Raw genomic sequence first — 20,999 nt, 5'->3', positions numbered from 1 at the left:
GTAGGCTGCAGTCCATGGGGTCGCAAAAGAGTTGGACATAACTTACCGACTAAACAACAACTATACACACACACACACACACAATGCCCCAAATTTCCATTACTTTGTATCCTTTACCTTTTTGTTGTTCATCAGTCGCTACTAAATCATGTTCAACTCCAACCCGGTGGACTACAGCACACCAGGCTTCCCTGTCCTTCACCATCTCCTGGAGTTTGCTCAAATTCATGTCCATTGAGTCAGTGATGCTGATGCTATCTAACCACCTCATCCTCTGCCGCTCTCTTCTCCTTTTGCCTTCAATCTTTCCCAGCATTGGGTCACAAAGAGTCAGACATGACTGAGCGACTTCACTTTTCCCAGCATCAGGGTCTTTTCCAAAGAGTTGGCTCTTCGCATCAGGTGGCCAAAGTATAGGAGTTTCAGCATCAGTCCTTCAAATGAACATTCATGGTTGATTTCCTTTAGAATTGACTAGTTTGATCTCCTTTCTGTCCAAGGGACTCTCAAGAGTCTTCTCCAGCACCACAGTTCAAAAGTATCAGTTCTTCAGCACTCAGCCTTGTTTATGGTCCAACTCTCACATCCATACATGACTACTGGAAAAACCATAGCTTTGACTATACGGGCTTTTGTCAGAAAAGTGCTGTCTCTGCTTTTTAATATGCTGTCTAGGTTTGTCATAGCTTTTCTTCAAAAGAGCAAGCGAATTTTAATTCCATGGCTGCATCGCAGTGATTTTGGAGCCCAGGAAAATAAAATCTGTCACTGCTTCCACTTCTTCACCTTTTATTTGCCATGAAGTGATGGGACCGGATGCCATGATCTTAGTTTTTTTAATGTTGAGTTTTAAGCCAGCTTTTTCACTCTCCTCTTTCACTTGCATCAAGAGGCTCTTTAGTTTCTCTTTGCTGTCTGTCATTAGAGTGGTATCAACTGCATATCTGAGGTTGTTATTTCTCTGGGCAATCTTGATCCCAGTTTGTGATTCATTCAGCACAGCATTTCGCATGATGTACTCTGCATATGTTAAATAAGTAGGGTGACAATATACAGCCTTGTCTTACTCCTTTCCCAATTTTGAACCAGTCTGTTCCATATAAGGTTCCAACTGTTGCTTCTTAACTAGCATACAGGTTTCTCAGGAGGCAGATACGGTGGTCTGGCATTCCCATCCCTTTAGGAATTTTCCACAATTTGTTGTGATTCACACAGTCAGAGGCTTTCAGGCTTTCTCAAGTCAGTGAAGCAGAACTTTTTGTGGAATTTCCTTGCTTTCTCTGATCCAGTGGATGTTGGCAATTTGAAATCTCGTTTCTCTGCCTTTTCTAAAGCTAACTTGTACATCTGAAAACTCACTTCACATACTGCTGAAGCCTAGCTTGAAGGATTTTGAATATAACCTTTTAGCCTGTGAAATGAGTGCAAATGTACGGTAGTTGAGCATTCTTTGGCATTGTACTTCTTTGGGATTGGCATAAAAACTGACCTTTTCCAGTCCTGTGGCCACTGCGATTTTCCAAATTTGCTGACACATTGAATGCAGCACTTTCACAGCATCATGTTTTAGGATTTTAAATAGCTCAGCTGGAATTCCATCACCTCCACTAGGTTTTGAACCCGGGTCTCCTGCATTGCAGGCAAATTCTTTTACCATCTGAGCCAGCAGCGAAGCCCTGGGTTATCTTTAGGCACTCACAAAGTAAGCATTGTTAAAGACCTTTTTTTTTTTTCTATTTAAATTTTCATCAGCTTCTCATTTAAAAAAAAAAAGTTTTAAGTATATGAAAGTTGAAATAATGGTATACCCATTTGCCTTCCACCTGAACTCAACAATTATTAACATTTTGCATACTAGCTTTATCAGGACACTTTACTCCTAAAATAAGGACATTTTTTCTAATTAAATTCAATCCCACTGTCACACTTAAGAAAATTTAAATTGATTGTACCATCTATATTTATATTCAGATATTTCCAATTGTCTCAAAAATGAACTTTTCTAGGGTTTTTCTTGTTGTGACCTATTCAGTAAGGTTCATACTTTCTATTTGTCTCTTTCAGCCTGGAAGAGGCTTCCTTGCACCCTGATGGCTTCTTTTCCCTGTCGTGACTTTTTGAAGAATCTAAGTTACTTGACATCTGTCCTTGGTCTGTCTATATACTTGATTTGTTTTCTTTATTTGCATTTCCTTTGAACTGGAAGTCTATAGGTTTGATTAAATTCAGGTTAAATGTTTTTTGAAAGCATTTAATGGATTATCTTATAGGCTTTATATTGTATCATATCAGAAGACACGCAATTCTAGATTGTCTCATTATTGATGATAATTGTGCAGTTAAGATTATGACTAACAGATCTTTCCATTGTAAAGGTCAGTTTTCTCCCTTTAGTAATAGTATTCTTTAGGGTAATATTTTGGCACCATGAGAATGTTCTTTTTTCTAACAGCCTTTTATTTAATGTCTCTAGCATCAACTGATGATCTTAATTGAATCGTTTATCACATTGAGGTGCAAAATGATGGTTTAAAATTTTTAATTCTCAAAAAACAAATTTTTTTCAAATTCTCTAATTTTCTTTTACGTTTATTAGTTTGTTCTCTATTTTAAAAAGATTATTTTCACACACCCCAGAGGCGACGGCGGTGAGGCGCCGCCCGACCTGCAGGCACAGTGTTATGTAATGAAGATACTGCTTTTGGAGCAGGAAATGTTTATGATCCTACAATGATAGAGCTGGAAGGCACCTTCTCAGCCTACCCTCTCATTTTGTAAAGGAGGGAAAAAAGAAGCTCTATAGCAGTGATCAGAATCATCCAGCCTGCCTGTGCTACTAGATGAATGGAAAACTTTGATTTAAACAAAGTACTTACAAGGAATTGTCCTTGATTTTTGTTCTTTGTAGCATTCCTCAAATTCTTTTCACATTTTTCCTTACTGTAAAAACTACATTTAAGTTAGAAAATGAAGCAATTGAAGAGGAAAAGGAAAAGCAATTTCAGTGTACAAGAAACTCAGACCCTTTTGAAAGAAATTACGAAAAGGAAAGAAGTAATTTTTTCCAAGCAACTCAATACAACAATTAATGTGATGAAGCGAATGGCTTGGGAGGAGATTGCACAGTGTGTGAATGCTGTAGAGGAGAGCAGAGAACAGGGACAGAAGTGAAAAGAAGGTACCTTGACTGGCGAGCCCTTATGAAGAGAAAGAAGATGAAGGCGAACATTAAGCTAGTTGGTTCAGGGTTTCCCTTACCCACATCTGATTCAGATGACTCTCTCACTGAAGAGATAGATGAAAAGATTGGATTCTGAAGTGATACAAATTTTGATTGGCAAAATGTGGCAGATTTCAGGGATGCAGGTGGTTCCTTAACTGAGGTCAAGGTGGAAGAGGAAGAAAGAGATCCCCAGAGTCCTGAATTTGAGATCGAAGAGGAAGAAGAAATGTTGTCATCAGTCATACCAGATTCCAGGAGGGAAAATGAACTTCCTGATTTCCCCCACATTGATGAATTTTTTACTCTGAACTCAACACCGTCTAGGTCTGCATATGATGAGCCCCATTTGCTTGTAAACATAGAGAAACAGAAAGTAGAATTGGAAAAACGAAGGCTTGATATTGAGGCTGAAAGACTGCAGGTAGAGAAGGAACGCCTACAGATTGAGAAAGAGAGGCTGCGACATTTAGACATGGAGCATGAGCGACTTCAGCTGGAAAAGGAGCGGTTGCAGATTGAAAGAGAGAAGCTGAGATTACAGATAGTCAGCTCAGAGAAGCCATCTTTGGAAAGTGAACTTGGTCAAGGGGAAAAGTCCATACATCAACCACAGGATATAGAAACCAAGAAGTTAAAACTTGAGAGAGAACGCTTACAACTGGAAAAAGATAGGCTGCAGTTTTTGAAATTTGAATCAGAGAAGCTGCAGATTGAAAAGGAACGCTTACAAGTAGAGAAAGAGAGACTACGAATTCAGAAGGAAGGACATTTGCAGTGATTTATCTAGGTCTCCATTTTATCAAATATTTGTAAACCATAGGTTTAGGTTTAAAAATGGTTGCAGGATTAGCTGTATTGTTGTTTTTTTCCCCTGTTTAACATTAGTGTTTTCCATAGGAAAAAGATGATTATTTGTGGGTAATTATATGCTTAAGTCTTCTAGGAAAACTATGCGCCCTAGCATAAACAGTATAGCAGAAATTGTTGTACTATACTCTTTAAGTTAGTAAAATTACACACAGTCTTGCATAATCTATGGACTCAGAGTTTACAATTATGTCTGTATAAAATTCTAGCTCAGTAGTTGTCAACTGGGGGTGACTTTGGCCCCCAGAAGACATTTGGCAATATCTGGCAACATTTTTTGGTTGTCAGAATTGGAAAGTTGGGCACATTGCTCCTGGCATGCAGTAGGTAGAGGCTAGGGATGCCTACATCCTGCGATGCATAGGACAGTTTCCACCCTCCTCTCCACCAAAAAAAAAAAAAAAAAAAAAGATCAAAACCAAAATAGCAATATTGCTGAAATGGAAGAACCCTGTCTTAGCCTGACTGAGCACCTCTTTAGCTATGTTTCAGTTTCAGAATGTTAAAACCACAGATATTTATGTGGGAATTACTTAACTGGCCCAAAACTTTAACTATGAAACAGTTCAGTTCAGTAGCTCAGTCGTGTCCGACTCTTTGCGACCCCATGAATCACAGCACACCAGGCCTCCCTGTCCATCACAAACTCCTGGAGTTTACTCAAACTCATGCCAATCGAGTCTGTATAGTATATCGACTATAGGAAGTGATGAAGATTATAGATGTTTTATTCCTTTGTTTCCATCTGTATATAATATGAGAGTCAGAAAACTATATAGGCAACATCAGAGGTTGTCTAAAGTGGGTTACTTTCCAAAGCAGTTCATTTGTTTAGCCTTTGGTGCTTTAGAAACAGCACACATTTTTGTAAACTTTATTCTTTCTTCTGTGACTCCATTGACTAAGCCAGTAGTTTAGACAAAAATTGTCATTTCAACCATGTACTGAAATCTTAATATACTTGGTTGAAGCTAGTAAGAATGTTACCAGTTTAAAAATGGTGCCAGTAGTCAATGAACTGGAACCCAGTAAGTGGTCATTTGATTTTTAAAATAGATAATAACTATTTGGAACTGGGAGTGGGGGTGGGGGAGAATGTCCTCTGTATCCAATAGTATTGATGGTGATGAAATAATGATAGTAGTGGTGTTTTATGAATTAGGGAAGCACTATTGCACACTACCTGACCTAATCTGTAGAAAAAGTCTTGAGAGTAGTAGTATTCCTGAACCTGAGGCTTAGAGAATTCACACTTCACTTAAATGACTGATTTCATATACCATGATGTATTTTGTCTTTGTTCTTCCCTGTGAAACAAAGTTTGTATCTTTAGTCAGTCGTTTTGGTATTTATTCTGAGACCGAGGGTTTACTTAATCTGGTGATTTGCCTTCAGTCTCCTAAAGGTACTTTTTCCACTGTCCAGATGATTCTGATGCACACTAAAATTGAGAATCACTGCATGAAATCATTTTGTATTTCCCCATTTCCAGTATATGTAGCCTTAGTATGTCTCTTTTATTGACAGATACTACCTTGATTCTAAATTGATTCTTGTTAATTTAAGAATGTCTTGAAACCATATGTAACATTGAGTATGGGTATATAAGGCAAAAATATACATCTTAGTTACCTTGAGTTTGGAATAGTGTTATTTTTGTATAATTGAAATAAATGCTTCTACCATAGAGAGGAATTTGCTGATTAAAAAAAAAATTTTTTTTTTAATTAAAAAAAAAAATAAAAAGATTATTTTCCCTCCTTCCTTTTTCCCAAAGTCCTCTCTCTCTTTTTTCAAGAATCAATGCTTTTGTTCTTCAATGTATTATAGTCAGTTACATCATAGTTATTTTTGATGTTCCTATCGTGAGCCAGAAACCAGTGTAAGTCACTGCACTTCTGTATCTTTTAGACATGACCGCATTAGTCTTTGAATTCTTCCTTTCTTCATGTATAACATGTTCCAGACGTGCCTCATACACGTCATATTCCAAACCTGAGGAATATTAGCTATTTCTTCAAGAAGCCCTATCTATTCCTTTTCGGGGGAAATGAAATTTTAACTCCCATTTGTTTCTGGGCCATATTTCAGTAGGCATAGCTAGGAAATAACATTTTTAAGAATTCAGAAATTCAAACTGATGTTTACAATTAAATTTAAGCATTACAGGCTTTTTTATTATATTTTCCTCTCTTTTCTCTTGCAGTAAAAATATTGGTTTTGAGTAAAAATGTATTTGCTTGTGCTGTAAGCTGTGGTTAGTTACTCAGTTGTGTCCGACTCTTTGCGACCCCGTGCACTGTAGACGTCCCGGTTCCTCTGTCCTTGGGATTCTCCAGGCAAGAATACTGGAGTGGGTAGCCATTCCCTTCACCAGGGGAATCTTCCCGACCTAGGAATTGAACTGGGGTCCCCTGCATTGCAGACAGATTCTTTACCAGCTGAGCTATCAGAGAAGCCCATAATTGCTTATATGTTTTACTTATAGCTTATGTTTCAGCACTACAATAGCAGTATTACTAATGGTAAACATACAGAATAAAGTTTAAGATCTCTGCAATTCTCTGTCCTTAGAATAATAGCCCACTAAGAAAATGTAGTCAGAGTACAGTGTTCAAAAGTTAATGAAAAAATTACTCTTTTCTCTACATAGTTACATTAAAATGTGATATAACTAATTTCATTTGTTTTTGTTTGTATTCAATTTTGTATTTATTTAAAATTTTTATGGTTTTTGAATGTGAAGCATTTACATGGCTCAAAGTTAAACTATGAAAAAAGTACACTCAGAGTAACCTAGCTGTCATGCCTATGCTTCTACTCCATTCCTAACCAGCTCTTATAGGTAATTATTTTCATTAGTTGCTAGTTTATCTTTCCTGTGTTTCTTTTTAAAAAATAAATGAGTGTATATATTGCTGTATTTACTGTTTCTTTCACTATGTGGAGTGTTCCTTGCTTTTAAAATTTCTTTTTATCTTTAGAACATAAAAGGTTTTTACATTCTAATGGTTTACATTTATACTGATAACATTTTATGTAATGCTGTAAAAGACCCCTTTTTGCTTTTCCAAGCTTCTACTATCATTTGCCATCCTATGTACACCACAGAACATGTGAGATCTTAGTTCCCCAACCAAGGATGGAACTCGAGTCCCCTACAATGCCAAGGTGGAGACTTAACCACCAGACCACCAGGGCAGACTCTTTGCCATTTTAGATGATATACTTTGACTCCCATCTAATTGCCTTTGTGACAACCAACAAACTTATTCTACTCCTTTCTCCCATCTTCCCCTATTTATTTAGTTGCCTTCATTCTATCCGAAATTTTTAGAACATAAAACATTGACTCACTCTTTTCTCATCCTAGTTTGTTATAAAATTCAATATATTTTAGTATACTAATATACTTTATAAATATATTTAATGTACTTAAACATATTTAAGTACATTTAATACTCTTCAATACTTTAGCCAAAGGCTCCCCAACCAACTCTTTGAAACTGGATGGAGCTTTTCTAGTTAAGTACTCAAGGAGGGCTTGTAAGTACAATATTCCTCAAGTTCTAGCATGTTTAAACTTTCTAGAGCCTAGACACTTTAAGTACAGCTACATACTATACTATATACTATAAAATCTTTGGCTCACAGTATGTTTCCTTGAGTTTTGTGTTTTGTTTTTTTTTTAATGTTGCTCCATTGCTGTGTTGCTTGGTGTTATTTTCAAGAAGTCTGGCACCACTTGATTTTTTTTCCCCTTTGGAAAAAATGCTTTTGTTTGTTGTTGTTTTCCTGTAGGCCCAGGTAATTTTTTCCACGTCATTTTCTGATCCTTATTTTCTCTATTTTTCTTCATAGCTGATTTTACTCCTCTCCTCCATGTTTCTTACCTTCATGTTTTTAGAAACCCTGTAATTTAGGTTTCACATTTTGGATGATTTTATTTTTTCAGTATATTGCCTGAGTTTGCTCAAGTCTCATCTTCCTGTTGAATTTTTAACTCAATTCTTTCACATCTGCAATGGGAAAGATTCTCTATTTAATGATATTTAATTCATATTGGAGTAAGATACATAGCTTTCCTCTGTTTCATATTTTCTAGAGGGTAGTATTTTCTATTAACTGAAAAGTTGTCATTTTCTGTTTTGTTTTTTTAAAGAATAGGCTTTTATGGGGTGGGGCTTTGGTGGCTTTTTCTGTTCTTGGTGAAATGGGAAGGATTTTCTTAAAGAACAGGTAGTTCTACAGAAGCGAGGTGACTCTTTCATAGTTAAGGAGGCCCTCTTCTGTTCACATGGCAAAATGCAATTTCTTTAATAAAGGGCACATTTAGGGGACTGGAGAAGGAAATGGCAACCCACTCCAGTATTCTTGCCTGGAGAATCCCATGGACGGAGGAGCCTGGTGGGCTACAGTCCACAGCGTCACAAAGAGTCGGACGCGACTGAGCGGTCTCTCTTTCACTTTAGAGGGCTGGATTCTGTAACACAATCTTGTTTATTTAGGAATATTTAGCTGCAGCCACTTGCTGTTTTTACCAGGTATTTCTCTCATGAAAGGTTCTAAGGAACTTTCCAAACATAGGTTTTTGCCTGTTTTCAAGTCTGATTCTTGACTTTCTCATTAATTTTGGGAACTTTAATATCCTTTCAAATCATTCCTCTTTGCTTATGTTAGCTAATGCTAGCTTCTGTTGACTATCACAGAGAACCCTAACTGACATGTCAACCTCTCAATGTAAAGTCTGAATCTTCATGACCCAAATCACATATAAAGCCACAAGAATTATTATTCACAATAAGTCTGTTAGAACAAGCCTCATCTCTCATGTTTACTATTGCAGCTCTTCTAGCAAAATGCCTGGGACATTCTGGACATTCAGTGTGTGTTAAATTTTTCTTATTACCTTTTTTTTTACAACAGCACTTACTACAATTTCTAATTATCTTCCTTTTGTGTTTGTTTTATAGCCTGTCCCCCAGTGTAATTCAGCTCTATGCAGATAAAAACCATGTCATTCATCGATGTATCTCCAGTGTCTAGTAAAACAGTGACAGACAGAGTTACTCTAATATTTTTTGAATGACTGACTCAGTTCTTAGGATGATAAAATTGGTACAGCTGGATGAAGGGTGATTTTAATAAAGAGTAACCACATAAAACATGGTCTTACCAGGCTTCTTCATTCATCCAAAACAGGCTTCTGGGTATTTAAATTATGAAATCTATCTCATCTTACTTTCTCTGGAGTTTCAATTCAATTTCCATAAGAGAACATTTTAAAACAAATGTTGAGTTTACTTATTATAGGAACACATAACTTGAAGTATCAGGCTAAAATGCTTTTCTTTTTCCTTCCATGGAAATTGATTTGCCATTTCTAGTCAGTTATTCAAATAGGAAAATTCAATCAAATTTACTTTTTAACATTTTAAAATAATTTTAAGCTCACAGAAAAGTTGCAATAATAGTACCAAGAACACACATTCCCTTTACCCTATTATTAGTTATCTATAGCGGTGTACCAAAGCTGTGTACCAAATTACCCCAAGGTTTAGTGACTTAAAACAGTAATTTTTTTATCTTACAGTTTCTGAGAGTCAGGAAACTGGGAGTGGCTAAGCTGGGTGGTCCTAGCTCAGGGTTTCCTGAAGTCACAGTCAGGATGTTGGCAGGGGTTCTTATTGTCCTGCCACTCAGTCGTATTTGACTCTTTGTGACCCCATGGACTGCAGCATGCCAGGCTTCCGTGTCCTTCACAGTCTCCTGGAATTTGCTCAAACTCATGTCCATTGAGTCAGTAATGCCATCCAGCCATCTCCTCTTCTGCCACCCCGTTCTCCTCCTGTCCTCAATCTTTCCCAGCATCAGGGTCTTTTCCAATGAGTCGGTTCTTCGCATCAGGTGGCTAAGGTATTGCAGCTGCAGCTGCAGCTTCAGTCCTTCTAAAGAATATTTAAGGTTGATTTCCTCTAGGACTGACTAGCAGGGGCTGCTTTCAGCCACAGCGTTGATCAGGACTGGAGGACTGACTCCAAGATGACTCACTCACATATCTGTTGATAGGGGGCCTCAGTTCCTGAACACCAGGATGTCCCTACAGGCTGCTTAAGTGTCCTCATGACATGGCAGCTGGTTTCCACTAAACTTGGGTTCTGAGTGAATGAAAAAGAGAGCTAGCAGGAAGATGCAGAGCCTTTTATGACCTAAGTCATTACTTTGCCGACAAAGGTCCGTCTAGTCAAAGCTATGGTTTTTCCAGTAGTCATGTATGGATGTGAGAATTGGACCATAAAGTTGAGCACAGAATTGATGCTTTTGAAACTCTGGTGTTGGAGAAGACTCTTGAGATTCCCTAGGACTGCAGGGAGATCAAGCCAGTCAATGGTAAAAGAAACTTCTACGCGTACCTCCTTACATATACATACATGTTAGTTCCTAACTATTTAAGAGTAGGTAGCATGTATCACCGGGCTTCCCAGGTGGCACTAGTGGTAAAGAACCTGCCTGCCAGTGCAGAAGACATAAGAGACCCAGGATCGATCAATGGATCCGGAAGATTCCCTGGAGGCATGACAGCCCACCTCAGTATCCTTGCCTGGAGAATCCCAAGGACAGAGGAGCCTGGCGACTACAGTCCATAGGGTCTCGAAGAGCCAGACACGACTAAAGCGACTTAGCACGCACACACGCGGCAGAGCATGCATCACATTCCTTCACTCCTTAAGACTTCAGTGTATATTTCTTAAGGAAAAGGATATTCTTTTATATTACAGTACAGTCAATACAGTCAAATTTAACATCGTGATACTTTAATCTGAAGTCCATAGTCCACTTGTGACAGCTGTCCTTTTTCGCAATTTCCCCATTAAATTCATTTTTAAACAACCAGGTAATCCAAGTAGTGGGCTACAAAGGGTGCCCTCAGTTCAGTTCAGTGGCTCAGTCGTATCCGACTCTGTGACCCCATGGACTGCAGCACGCCAGGCTTCCCTGTCCATCACCAACTCCCGGGGTTTACCCAAACTCATGTCCATTGAGTCGGTGATGCCATCCAACCATCTCATCCTCTGTCGTCCCCTTCTCCCTAGGTTCTATCCGTTTTTCCTGGCAGGGAATAAAGAAAGGGTCCCATTTGGGGCCAGGGTGCTGCTGGAAAAAGACTTGCTTCAACGTCTCCTTCGGTTCCAGTGTTGGTCAGAACACAGCGGGAGCAGCCCTAATAGCTGAGGACGCCTGGTTGAAATTCCAGTGTTAAGTGTGTATCAGCTGTATTTCCTCGAGCATGTAACATTCAGAAAATTACAAGTCTTCCTCGGTCAGGGGCTCTATCACGGCCCCCAGCGCCCAGGGCTGCGGTGAGGACTGAACGAGTGAAGGGCATAGGGCTCCCTTCGCAGGCAGCCCGCCCGCAGGTGGCCCCTGCCGCGCGCCGCCCGCTTCGCTCCCGGCTTCCGTGCCAGCGCCGACCGCCCGGCGGCCGAGCGGGCGGGGCGCGTCACGTGGGCGGGGCGGGGCGCACTCGTCGGCCGATCGCACGATGTGACGCGCCGCCGGAGGCAGGCCGGGCCCTCAAGATGGCGGCGGGTGCCCCGAGCGGCTCGGCCCGGCAGTAGTAGCGGGACGGCACTCGCCGCTGGGGCCGGCCGCCCCGGGAGTGGCTGCAGCAGCGCCAGGAATCGAGGATGGTAAAATGACCCAGGGGAAGAAGAAGAAAAGGGCCGCGAACCGCAGTATCATGCTGGCCAAAAAGATCATCATTAAGGACGGAGGCACGGTGAGCTGGGGTACCGAGCCGGGAGTGTCGGGCCGGATCTCTTTCTGCTCCCGAAGCGGCCGCCTGCAGTCGCCCCTGACTGCCCCCACCGCTCCCGCGGGGCCGGTGTCTCGGGCTCCCGGCTCTTTCCTCTCTCGCCCCGGCCTGCGGCCTCCGGGGCACATCCTCCCGGATGGCGAAGGCTCCCGGCTCTCCGGCACCTGCCGCCCTGCCCTCCGGCCGTCGATGGAGGCCCTGCGGCCTCGAGCCCACGCGCGCCGCCGTCGCGGGCAGGAATTGACGCCGGGCTCCGCCGCCCCCCTCGCCTCCGCAGCCTCGTCGGCGCCGTCCAGGCCCCGCGAGGCGGTGGCCGCGCTCTGGAAGCGGCCGGCAGCGACCCCTGCCTTCCCGTACACTGCTCCGGGGGTGGCATCTGGCGCGGCGACCCCGCTGGGGCTCCGTAGGGCGCTCGCCCCTTTTCTCCACGCCGTTCGGGGTCAGTGCTCCTGCTCTCGACCGCGTCCGGTGCGGTAAACGCTGTCCGAAGGTGGGCTCTGCTCCTCGCCGCCCGCCGTCGGGACTGTGACGGAGGACACCGGGGCCTAGACTTAAGTCTGTAGTTTTCAAAGAGTCACCACCCTCTTGTTTTAAAATCACCTGGTGTATTTTAAAACGAATACTCGGTAGAGTTGGTCATGGCCTGAGGGTTAGAAGACCTTAGAAAGGAAGACAGATTGAGGACGAGAAAAAATTTTTTGCTGTTTAGAAATACTGTCATCAAAATCAACCTTAGGCATTGTGCTGCTGTTAACCGGCAGGGGAGGTAGGCCGTTTAATTGAAAATAACTCACCACTTTTTTTTTCTTTTTAAATGCTGAAAATTCTTCGTTGCTCCTCCCTGGTCTTTCCTGCATTCTTTGATATCAAGTTCTGAAGTAAAATAGAAAAGTGAAAGTCATTTCACTTTTTCGAGAAATGTGCAGGAATGGTTCCTTTTATTCCATGTTTGTTTGGAGCCCTCCACTGCTAGCATAGTACTAAATGTGTAATTAGGCCACCATTGAGGATTTGCTTGGTTTGGACATTTCCGAATATGGCCCAGTCAGTATGCTAAAATTTAGAAAGCTTGGGACATATGTAGCAATTTTGTTATATACCTTTGAAAGTGAAAGTGAAGTTGCACAGTAGTGTCCGGCTTTTTGTGACCCTATGGGCTATAGCCTATCAAGGCTCCTCCGTTCATGGGATTTTCCAGGCAAGAGTACGGGAGTGGGTTGCTACTCCAACGGATCTTCCCGACACAGGGATCGAACCCAGGTCTCCCGCATTGTAGCAGATACTTTACCATATGAGCCAGGAGGAAAGTCTGTATTCCTTTAGTAACTGTCAAATCTATAGATGTCAGTAGCTTTGACATTTGGTGAAAAAAGAACCTTTGAAACTCAAGTCCTCAGATCTCATGTTTTAATTAAACATTAAAAATATTTGATTAAAAAAAACATTTGATTAAATCAGTTATGAATTGTCACGGCCTACTTGGTTAGAACTTGATTGGGGGAAGAGAAATGGCTTGAAAAAACACTGGTGCCTTTACCAGTCATAAGGACTTAATATTTTAATTTCTTCATACAGTCAACAAAATAGAAGCAGCAAAGAATTGTAATTTGTAAAAGCAATATTTAAGATTAATATTCTTTTTAAAAGATAAAGAAGCTGTGTTCAGGAAGCACACCTCCTTTTTCCTTGTAAAGTTCAGTTTTGTTACCTCTCAAGTTTTTTTTAGCTCACTTTATAGCAATTAAATCTTGTGAGATTTGGGACTGGTTTTTGTTTTTTTTTTAATCTTGGTATTTATTAAAGTTGTGAATTTGTAGTTTGCTTTTGGACACAAAACACAATTTTTACCCTAGCAGTGGGTTTTTAAGAGGGCATAGAGAATAAATGAACGCTTCTTTTAAGGGATGTGCACATGGGAGTATTATCACTCATCATTTTTGTACCCTTATGCTGCACTTTCCATTCTCAGAGCACTGGACGCCTCTTTAGAATAGGGACTTTGTTTATGCATCTTTGAATCCCACAGGGCCTACTGTGAATTTAAAGTGATAAAAATACATTTAGAGTGATTTTTAAAAATGAGTAGCACATTCTAAAGATCATTTTTTAGTATAATTTATTCATTCCTATATATAATCGGGATATTCTGTTTCTTGAAGTGCCAGGGTAATTTTTTTGCACTGTTTGTATTTTAATCTACTCTGGCCGTAAGTGAACACCTTGGTGTCTGTCTGAGGCTGTATGGTCATACATGACAGGCTCTGAACAGTTTTTCACATCCCTGGCCAATGGCACTGACCTGATCCCCTTCCATTTTCTTTCTAGTGTTCAACAATGTTAAGATTATTTTGCTTTGTCCCCTGCAAATGGCATCTTTTAAAGCTTGATCAGCCAGTTGTAATGTTCGTAAAGCAAAATTAATAATGAGTTGTTAATGGTTTATCAAAAACTTAGCACATGTTTGTGTAGTTTTTAACAGTTGAAGAAGTGAACCTTTCTAAACAAGCCAGGTTAATCATAAGTTACTAAATGTTTTTCTTTTCTTGAAATTGTATTTCAGTTGGCTCTGAAGCCTAGGTAAGACTGACTAATATGTTGTCTATTTGAGTAGTATGCAGTTAAGGTACATTATATGAGGGTGTGATTCTATATCGGGAGTTCTTAACTTGGGTTGGTTCACCCTGAAGTTATTTGTAAAATTTTCTTTGTACATCTCTTTAGGGAAATTCCATAAAAGTTTCATACTTCCTGAAAGTTTAAGAACAGTTGTTTTGTATGAAAACAACATAAGTAACTAAAGAATAGTTTTCACAGGTTAAATTAAATAAATATTTACTGGACTTCCCTGGTGGCTCAGTTGGTAAAGAATCCGCCAGCAATGCGGGAGACCTGGGTTTGATCCTGGATTGGAAAGATCCCCTGGAGGAGGGCATGGCAACCCACTCCAGTATCTTTACCTGGAGAATCGCCATGGACAGAGGAGCCTGGGGGGGGGTGGGGGGGGGCCCTACAGTCCATGGGGTCGCAAAGAGTCGGCTATGACTTAGCGACATTAACTTTCGGTCATCTAGTGTATACCATTTTACTGATGAAAGTGACTGTGACGTTATTGGTGAATTTTGCTTTTGGAAGCATTTACACATGGAATTGGGCTTCCCAGGTGGTTCAGTGGGCACGGAATCTGCCTACTATGCAGGAGATGCAGGAGACATGGGTTCAATTCCTGGGTCAGGAAGATCCCTTGGAGGAGGGCATGGCAACCCACTCCAGTATTCTTGCTGGAGAATGCCATGGACAAGAGGAGCCTGATGGGCTACATGAGGTCGAAAGAGTTGGACACGACTGAAGCGATTGAGCAGGCACACACTGTATTTAGTTATGTTTTAGTGTATGTAACGCTTTGCTACATCTCTTATTCATTGCAGACCATTGAGGAGAGTTCAATTAAAACTGCTTTTTGACATTTTAGAATGCTTCTGGTTTTGCTGTTAAATCATTCCTATGTTTTGTTGTTAGGTTAGTCACCAAATTGTGTCAGACTCTTTGCAACCCCATGGACTGTACACTCCCCCCACCCCCAGGCTCCTCTGTCCGTAGGATTTCCCAGGGATGGAACCTGTGTCTCCTGCATTGGCAGGCGGGTTCTTTACCACTGAGCCTCCAGGTTGTTTGTAAGTGTTGGTAGAGACTAAGAGCCTCAGAGTTACTTACATGAGTTATTTGTATTATCACAGATAGAATTTTCCTTATGATTTTTTAAGTTTACTTGTTTATCATCCTGATTTTTATTGTTTTGTGGATACAGAGACTACATCTCTGATAAAGTGAAAAAATTTAGATTTTTTTCACAAGCGAATTGGTACAATGACTTTAAAGATCAGATAGAAAGCAAAGCAAATGTGAATTGATTTATTAGAAGTACCTGACAAAAGTAGAATTGACATTTCAAATATGCCCAGACTACCAGATTTTTATTCCTGATTTCTCTGAGTTTAGTGACAATAAATAGGAGTCAAAAACCATTTCGGTAGTCTGGCCCTAAGCTCTGATCCTTTTCACTCTTCACCTGCTAGGATGACTGAAGGAGTTGCAGAATAGCTCTCTGAACCCCCAGAGAGTGGCCACTGGTTCCTAGAGTGCATGCAAGCCAGGAGGAGGGCCACAGTGCCTTTCAAAGAGCAGCTCTTCTTTGATATCACTCGCCTTTGCCTAGAAACATCAGGATGTACACATGTCCATGGCAAGCTTGTGGCAGGCAGAACCATGAATGATTTACCTGTCTACCTCTGTGAGTCAACACTTGCTTTAGGGTAGCATGTTTTGGGGTAAATGAATAAACGGTTTTCTCCGTTTATATTTCATTTGTCTTACTATAGTTTGAAAACCTGCTTTCCATCATCATCTGTGGAAATTCGCTTACAGTTGAAATGTTGAAGTTTAGGAAAAAGAATAGCTTTTCTCAATAGTCATTCTGACAAGTATATATGATTTAAATTTTCAATTATTTAAAAGCTCAAATTGTCTTTTAGCATTATTTTGAATTGGAAGTGTCAGTTAAAGTAACAGTTGACCATTTCAGCCAGAGTACATATATCAGGATCCCTAAAATGGGTTCATCTCTTTCAATGCCAGATCGCAGTAGCTTATTCTTAATAATAGCTCTATTTTCTCAATAGTGTGTAAATGCAGTTGCCAATTCTACCACAGGAAATACTTCTTAGGGAGTCTTTTTAGCAAGAGGTGGTTGATATTTTATCACCTAGCTATATAAATTGAGTGATCAGAGATCACACTAGGACCATTCTTGAGCTTCAACTCTATCCTAGACATTGGTGACAGTTTGAGTTTTGTGTTAATGGTTTGTGTTTTCTTTGTTTTTTGATTTTTAATATTAGTTTACCTTTTTAGTGAGCTTAGTTTATAGTTATTTCAACTGTGTAACCCATTCGGTGTTCATGAGGATAAGCATTTAATGTAATGATGATTTAACTTGATGTAACAGCCAGCCACATATTTTCCTCTTAAGAATAGAGAGTGCTGCAATAGATTGTCATGTTACTTATCTTTTCAAAATGTATCTCAAAACAGTACAATCATGGGACTTCCTCTGGTGGCCCAGTTGTTAGGATTCCGTGCTTCCGATACAAGGGCTGTGGATTGGATCTCTAACTGGAGAACTAAGATCCGTGTGCCATGTGGTGTGGCCAAAAAAATAAAAATCATATATAGCAATAATAATCTTAAGCTGTAGGTCTTTTTATATTTTTTTAAGAGTGAAACTTGATCTCACTATATTCTTGTTGAATATTTATAAGTGTATTTCATTCTATTTAGGAGCAATCTAACGCATACCACTTCACTTCTCTGATAATATACAAATGTTGGATAGCTCTTTAAAATTGATCCATAACATGTCAGTAAGTAATTTTAAAGTCTCACTGCAGATTAAGCCAAAGTGACTTAATTAGTATGCATGCTTGCCAGGTCACTTCAGTTGTGTCTGACTCTTTGCAGTCCTATAAACTGTAGCCTGCCAGGCTTCTCTGTCCTTGGGATTCTCCAGGCAAGAGAACTGGAGTGGGTTGCCAGGCCCTCCTCCAGGGGATCTTCCTGACCCAGGAATTGATCAAACCCACGTCTTTTCTGTCTCATGCACTGGCAGAAGGGTTCTTTACCACTAGCGCCACCTGAGAAGACCCTTAATTAGTATGATAGTGTTTTTACATGTTTACAATGATTCTTACCTTGAGGAAATTAAGGATCAGTTTTCTTTTTGTGACAAATGTAGTGAAACTTACCTTGCCTGATTAAAGTCACAGAAAATAAGAAAACACACACTACATGATACCAAATACTAGCAGTAAAGTCTTATTTCCTCCAGTTATTCCATAATGTGTCAGGATCCTATGAGAGCAGCTTTACAGTTACAGTATTCTCTTTAGGAATTTTTTTTTTAGTATTCTTCCATGAAAAGTTCCAGGTCTTAGATGTCTGTGATTAAGCATTTTTGTGTGTATGTGTACACACAAGACTTTTACATTAAATTATTTTAGTCAACTTAGTTATGTTTTGTTCAGAGAAAATTCAGCATTTCTTTCTGAAGAGTTGTTTTATCCTCATTATTGTTTGTTTTTATTTATTTGTTGTTTTGGCCACACTGTGAGGCATGCAGGATCTTAGTTTCCCAACCAGGGAACGAACCCTTGACCTCTGTAGTGAAAGCACAGAGTTGTAACTACCGGTCCTCCAGGGAATTCCCATCTTCCTCATTGTTGATTAGTAGCTTCTCAGTATTAAATTTTAAGTTCAAAATTATTCTTCATACTTTATTTTGGTTTTTGTCACCTTTTTTTCCAACTTTTATTTTGAGAATTTTCAAAACTTCTGAAAAGTTGCAAAAATAACATAATGAATATTTATTTGGCTATCCCAGAATTCATGATTCAATAGTTGTTCACATTTTGCCGCATTTGTTTTTCCTTTTTCTATGCGTGTTTTTTTCTTTATTATTATTTTTTTTCTGAACCATTTGAATTAGTGGTAGACATCATGATACTTTATCCCTAAAAGTATCACCTAAGAATGAGGATATTTTTCCAGTAGTCATGTATGGGTGTGAGAGTTGGACTTAAAGAAAGCTGAGTGCCGAAGAATTTATGCCTTTGAACTGTGGTGTTGGAGAAGACTCTTGAGAGTCCCGTGGACTACAAGGAAACCCAACCAGTCCATCCTAAAGGCTGAATATTCACTGGAAGGACTGATGGCTAAAGCTGAAACCCCAAAAGTTTGCCCACCTGATGTGAAGAACTGACTCATTTGAAAAGACCCTGATGATGGGAAAGATTGAAGGTGGGAGGAGAAGGGGACGACAGAGGATGAGATGGTTGGATGGCATCACCGACTCAATGGACATGAGTAAACTCTGGGAGTTGGTAATGGACAGAGAGGTCTGGCGTGCTGTAGTCCATGGGGTCACAAAGAGTGAGATGGTTGGATGGCATCACCGACTCAATGGACATGAGTTGAGTAAACTCCGGGAGTTGGTGATGGACAGAGAGGCCTGGTGTGCTGTAGTCCATTGGGTCACAAAGAGTCGGACACGGCTGAGTGACTGAGCTGAACCACATAGCTAGAATATAATCACCACGTTCAGAAATTTAACATTGATAAAATACTCTTGGGTAGTATATAGTCCATAGTCACATTTCCCCAATAATCCTAATAACTATAGTCTTTTTTTGGATGTAGAATTATTACGTTTAGTTGCCATGTATCTTCTGTCTAGAATAGCTTTTTGTTTGGTTTTTAAGCTTAAAAAATATCAATTGTTTTTTTTTTTAATAATAGTCTAGGCTGTTGTTTTGAAAAAAGAGCCTCAGTTTTGCTCATTCTTACGCTTTTCTCACATGGTAACATCCATTTAACAAGTAGGATTATAATGCCCAGTTACTAGTGGACTTCCTTCTGGCTCGTATGAATCCCTGATTCATTGATAGGACTGTAACATAAGTTATTATAGTCAGTATTCTCCATAACAACTGCTGGATTCATAAACTTGTATTTATTGGGCAATTACAGACTTGGAATTTGAGAATTCGATGAGGATTTAGGTAGGAAATTAATAGTTTACGCCCTGCTTGCTAAGAGAGGTAAAGTGACTGACTTAAGTCGTCTGATAGCTTTATGACCCTCTTGATAAGGGTTATCTAATCCATGAGCATGAAATAGCCTTTCCGTCTTAGGCACTGGGCTATGCAGAGAGATACTGAAATGGTTAAGACTGGACCCTTACTCCTCGGTGAGTGACAGTCTGTGATGATAATACAGGCAGTGTAGCCCCTGAAACTGGTGTAGCTCCAGACTTGGGCTCTGCAGTTGCCTGGATTGGCTGCTCCATCTCTTACTTGTACTCTGAAGTGGAGGTAGTAATATGTAACTTGAAAGATTAGGAGGGGTAACTAAGACTATGAATGTAAATCATTGTAAGTCTTCAGTGATTTTTGTTATTTTAATCTCATGTGTATGTACAGTAAACCCATATGAGAGATGATACAGTATTGAACAGTGGGATATCAGAGGATGTGTGTGTGTGTGCGCTCAGTCACTCAGTTGTGTCCGACTCTTTGTGACCCTATGGGTTGTAGCCCGCCAGGCTTCTCTGTTCATGGGGTTCTCCAGGCAAGAATACTGGAGTGGGTTGCCATGCCCTTCTTCAGGGGATCTTCCCATCCCAGGGATCCAACCCATGTCTCTGGCATCTCCTGCATTGGCAAGTGGATTCTTTACCTCTACGCCACCTGGAAGCCCCATCAGAGGATAGAGGATGGGGAGAAGTTGCAAATTTAATTAATGGATGTATTGCCCTTTTAACAATGTTTAAATACAGTAACCATATACTGAATACGTAAAGTAATAGGTAGAGGAGACTTACAGAGTAATTCATTTCATTTCTACAGACACTTACTAAGCACCTTCGTGCTGTGCATGTTTTGCACGCTCTAGATTGTAGAAGAATAAAGCCTAGGGCCTGCCTCAGAGAGCATGAGCATGAGAAAGGTAAAGTTTAGGTTAAATAAAATGAAACAGATACTTTACAAAGCAAAATGCAACTGTAAAAGTTATCAAGTGTTAAAGGATAGAAGAATAAGCAGATTTTTTAAAGGCTTAGGCAAAAGCCTACGTGATGAAACGAAATACATTACCAATGGAAAGTATGCTTTGGGAAATGGGAATTAGATTGGAGAGTGGATTCACGGTTAAAGGGGTTTGTCCCCTGACTTCTGAGGTGAAGTTAGAGGTGACTACCATGGAGCCATGTCTCATGCCTCCATAAGAAAAGTTACTCAGCTGAATGGACTTTTGATACATAATTATTATGTTTTTAGGTGGAATATCTTGGCATTTAGGGTTGGGTATGTGTTAGTTTATGTTCAAATTTGTCTCCAGAATTTTTCACATTGTACCTCTTTAATTCTTTCAAGAATCCTCATCATCTCTTGATATTATCTCATTATGCTGAACCTTGTACTCTTGATGCTATAAACATTGGTCAGATATTTTCCCCCTAACCTGTTGCTTAACCCTCTTCCCCTG

General features: G+C 40.1%; 1 protein-coding gene, 1 long non-coding RNA gene and 1 pseudogene across 3 annotated transcripts in view; 2 read left to right on the top strand and 1 right to left on the bottom strand.

Moving 5' to 3' along the window:
* Nucleotides 1–11,584, bottom strand: part of LOC110145650 (uncharacterized) — a 31,059-nt gene extending 19,475 nt beyond the window's left edge. Inside the window, exon 1 of the long non-coding RNA XR_002316279.2 lies at nt 9,682–11,584. This is a non-coding gene — a long non-coding RNA (uncharacterized lncRNA). The remainder of the gene's footprint in view (nt 1–9,681) is intronic.
* Nucleotides 1,974–9,255, top strand: LOC139035187 (myb/SANT-like DNA-binding domain-containing protein 4 pseudogene; annotated as a pseudogene).
* A 59-nt stretch (nt 11,585–11,643) lies between the features above and the next one.
* MFSD14A (major facilitator superfamily domain containing 14A) overlaps nt 11,644–20,999 on the top strand; it is a 47,706-nt gene continuing 38,350 nt past the window's right edge. The window contains exon 1 of one of the 2 annotated variants that reach the window (XM_070467741.1): nt 11,644–11,870. In XM_070467741.1, the coding sequence (XP_070323842.1) occupies nt 11,787–11,870 (84 nt within the window). In that variant the 5' untranslated portion in view covers nt 11,644–11,786. The remainder of the gene's footprint in view (nt 11,871–20,999) is intronic. The other variant, XM_020906059.2, reaches the window with a different exon arrangement.

This window comes from Odocoileus virginianus, chromosome 5 (assembly GCF_023699985.2).
Source record: "Odocoileus virginianus isolate 20LAN1187 ecotype Illinois chromosome 5, Ovbor_1.2, whole genome shotgun sequence".
NCBI classification, from domain to species: domain Eukaryota; kingdom Metazoa; phylum Chordata; class Mammalia; order Artiodactyla; family Cervidae; genus Odocoileus; species Odocoileus virginianus.
The sequence above is the reverse complement of the archived record's forward strand: the minus strand, read 5'-3'. Positions and strand labels throughout refer to the sequence as shown.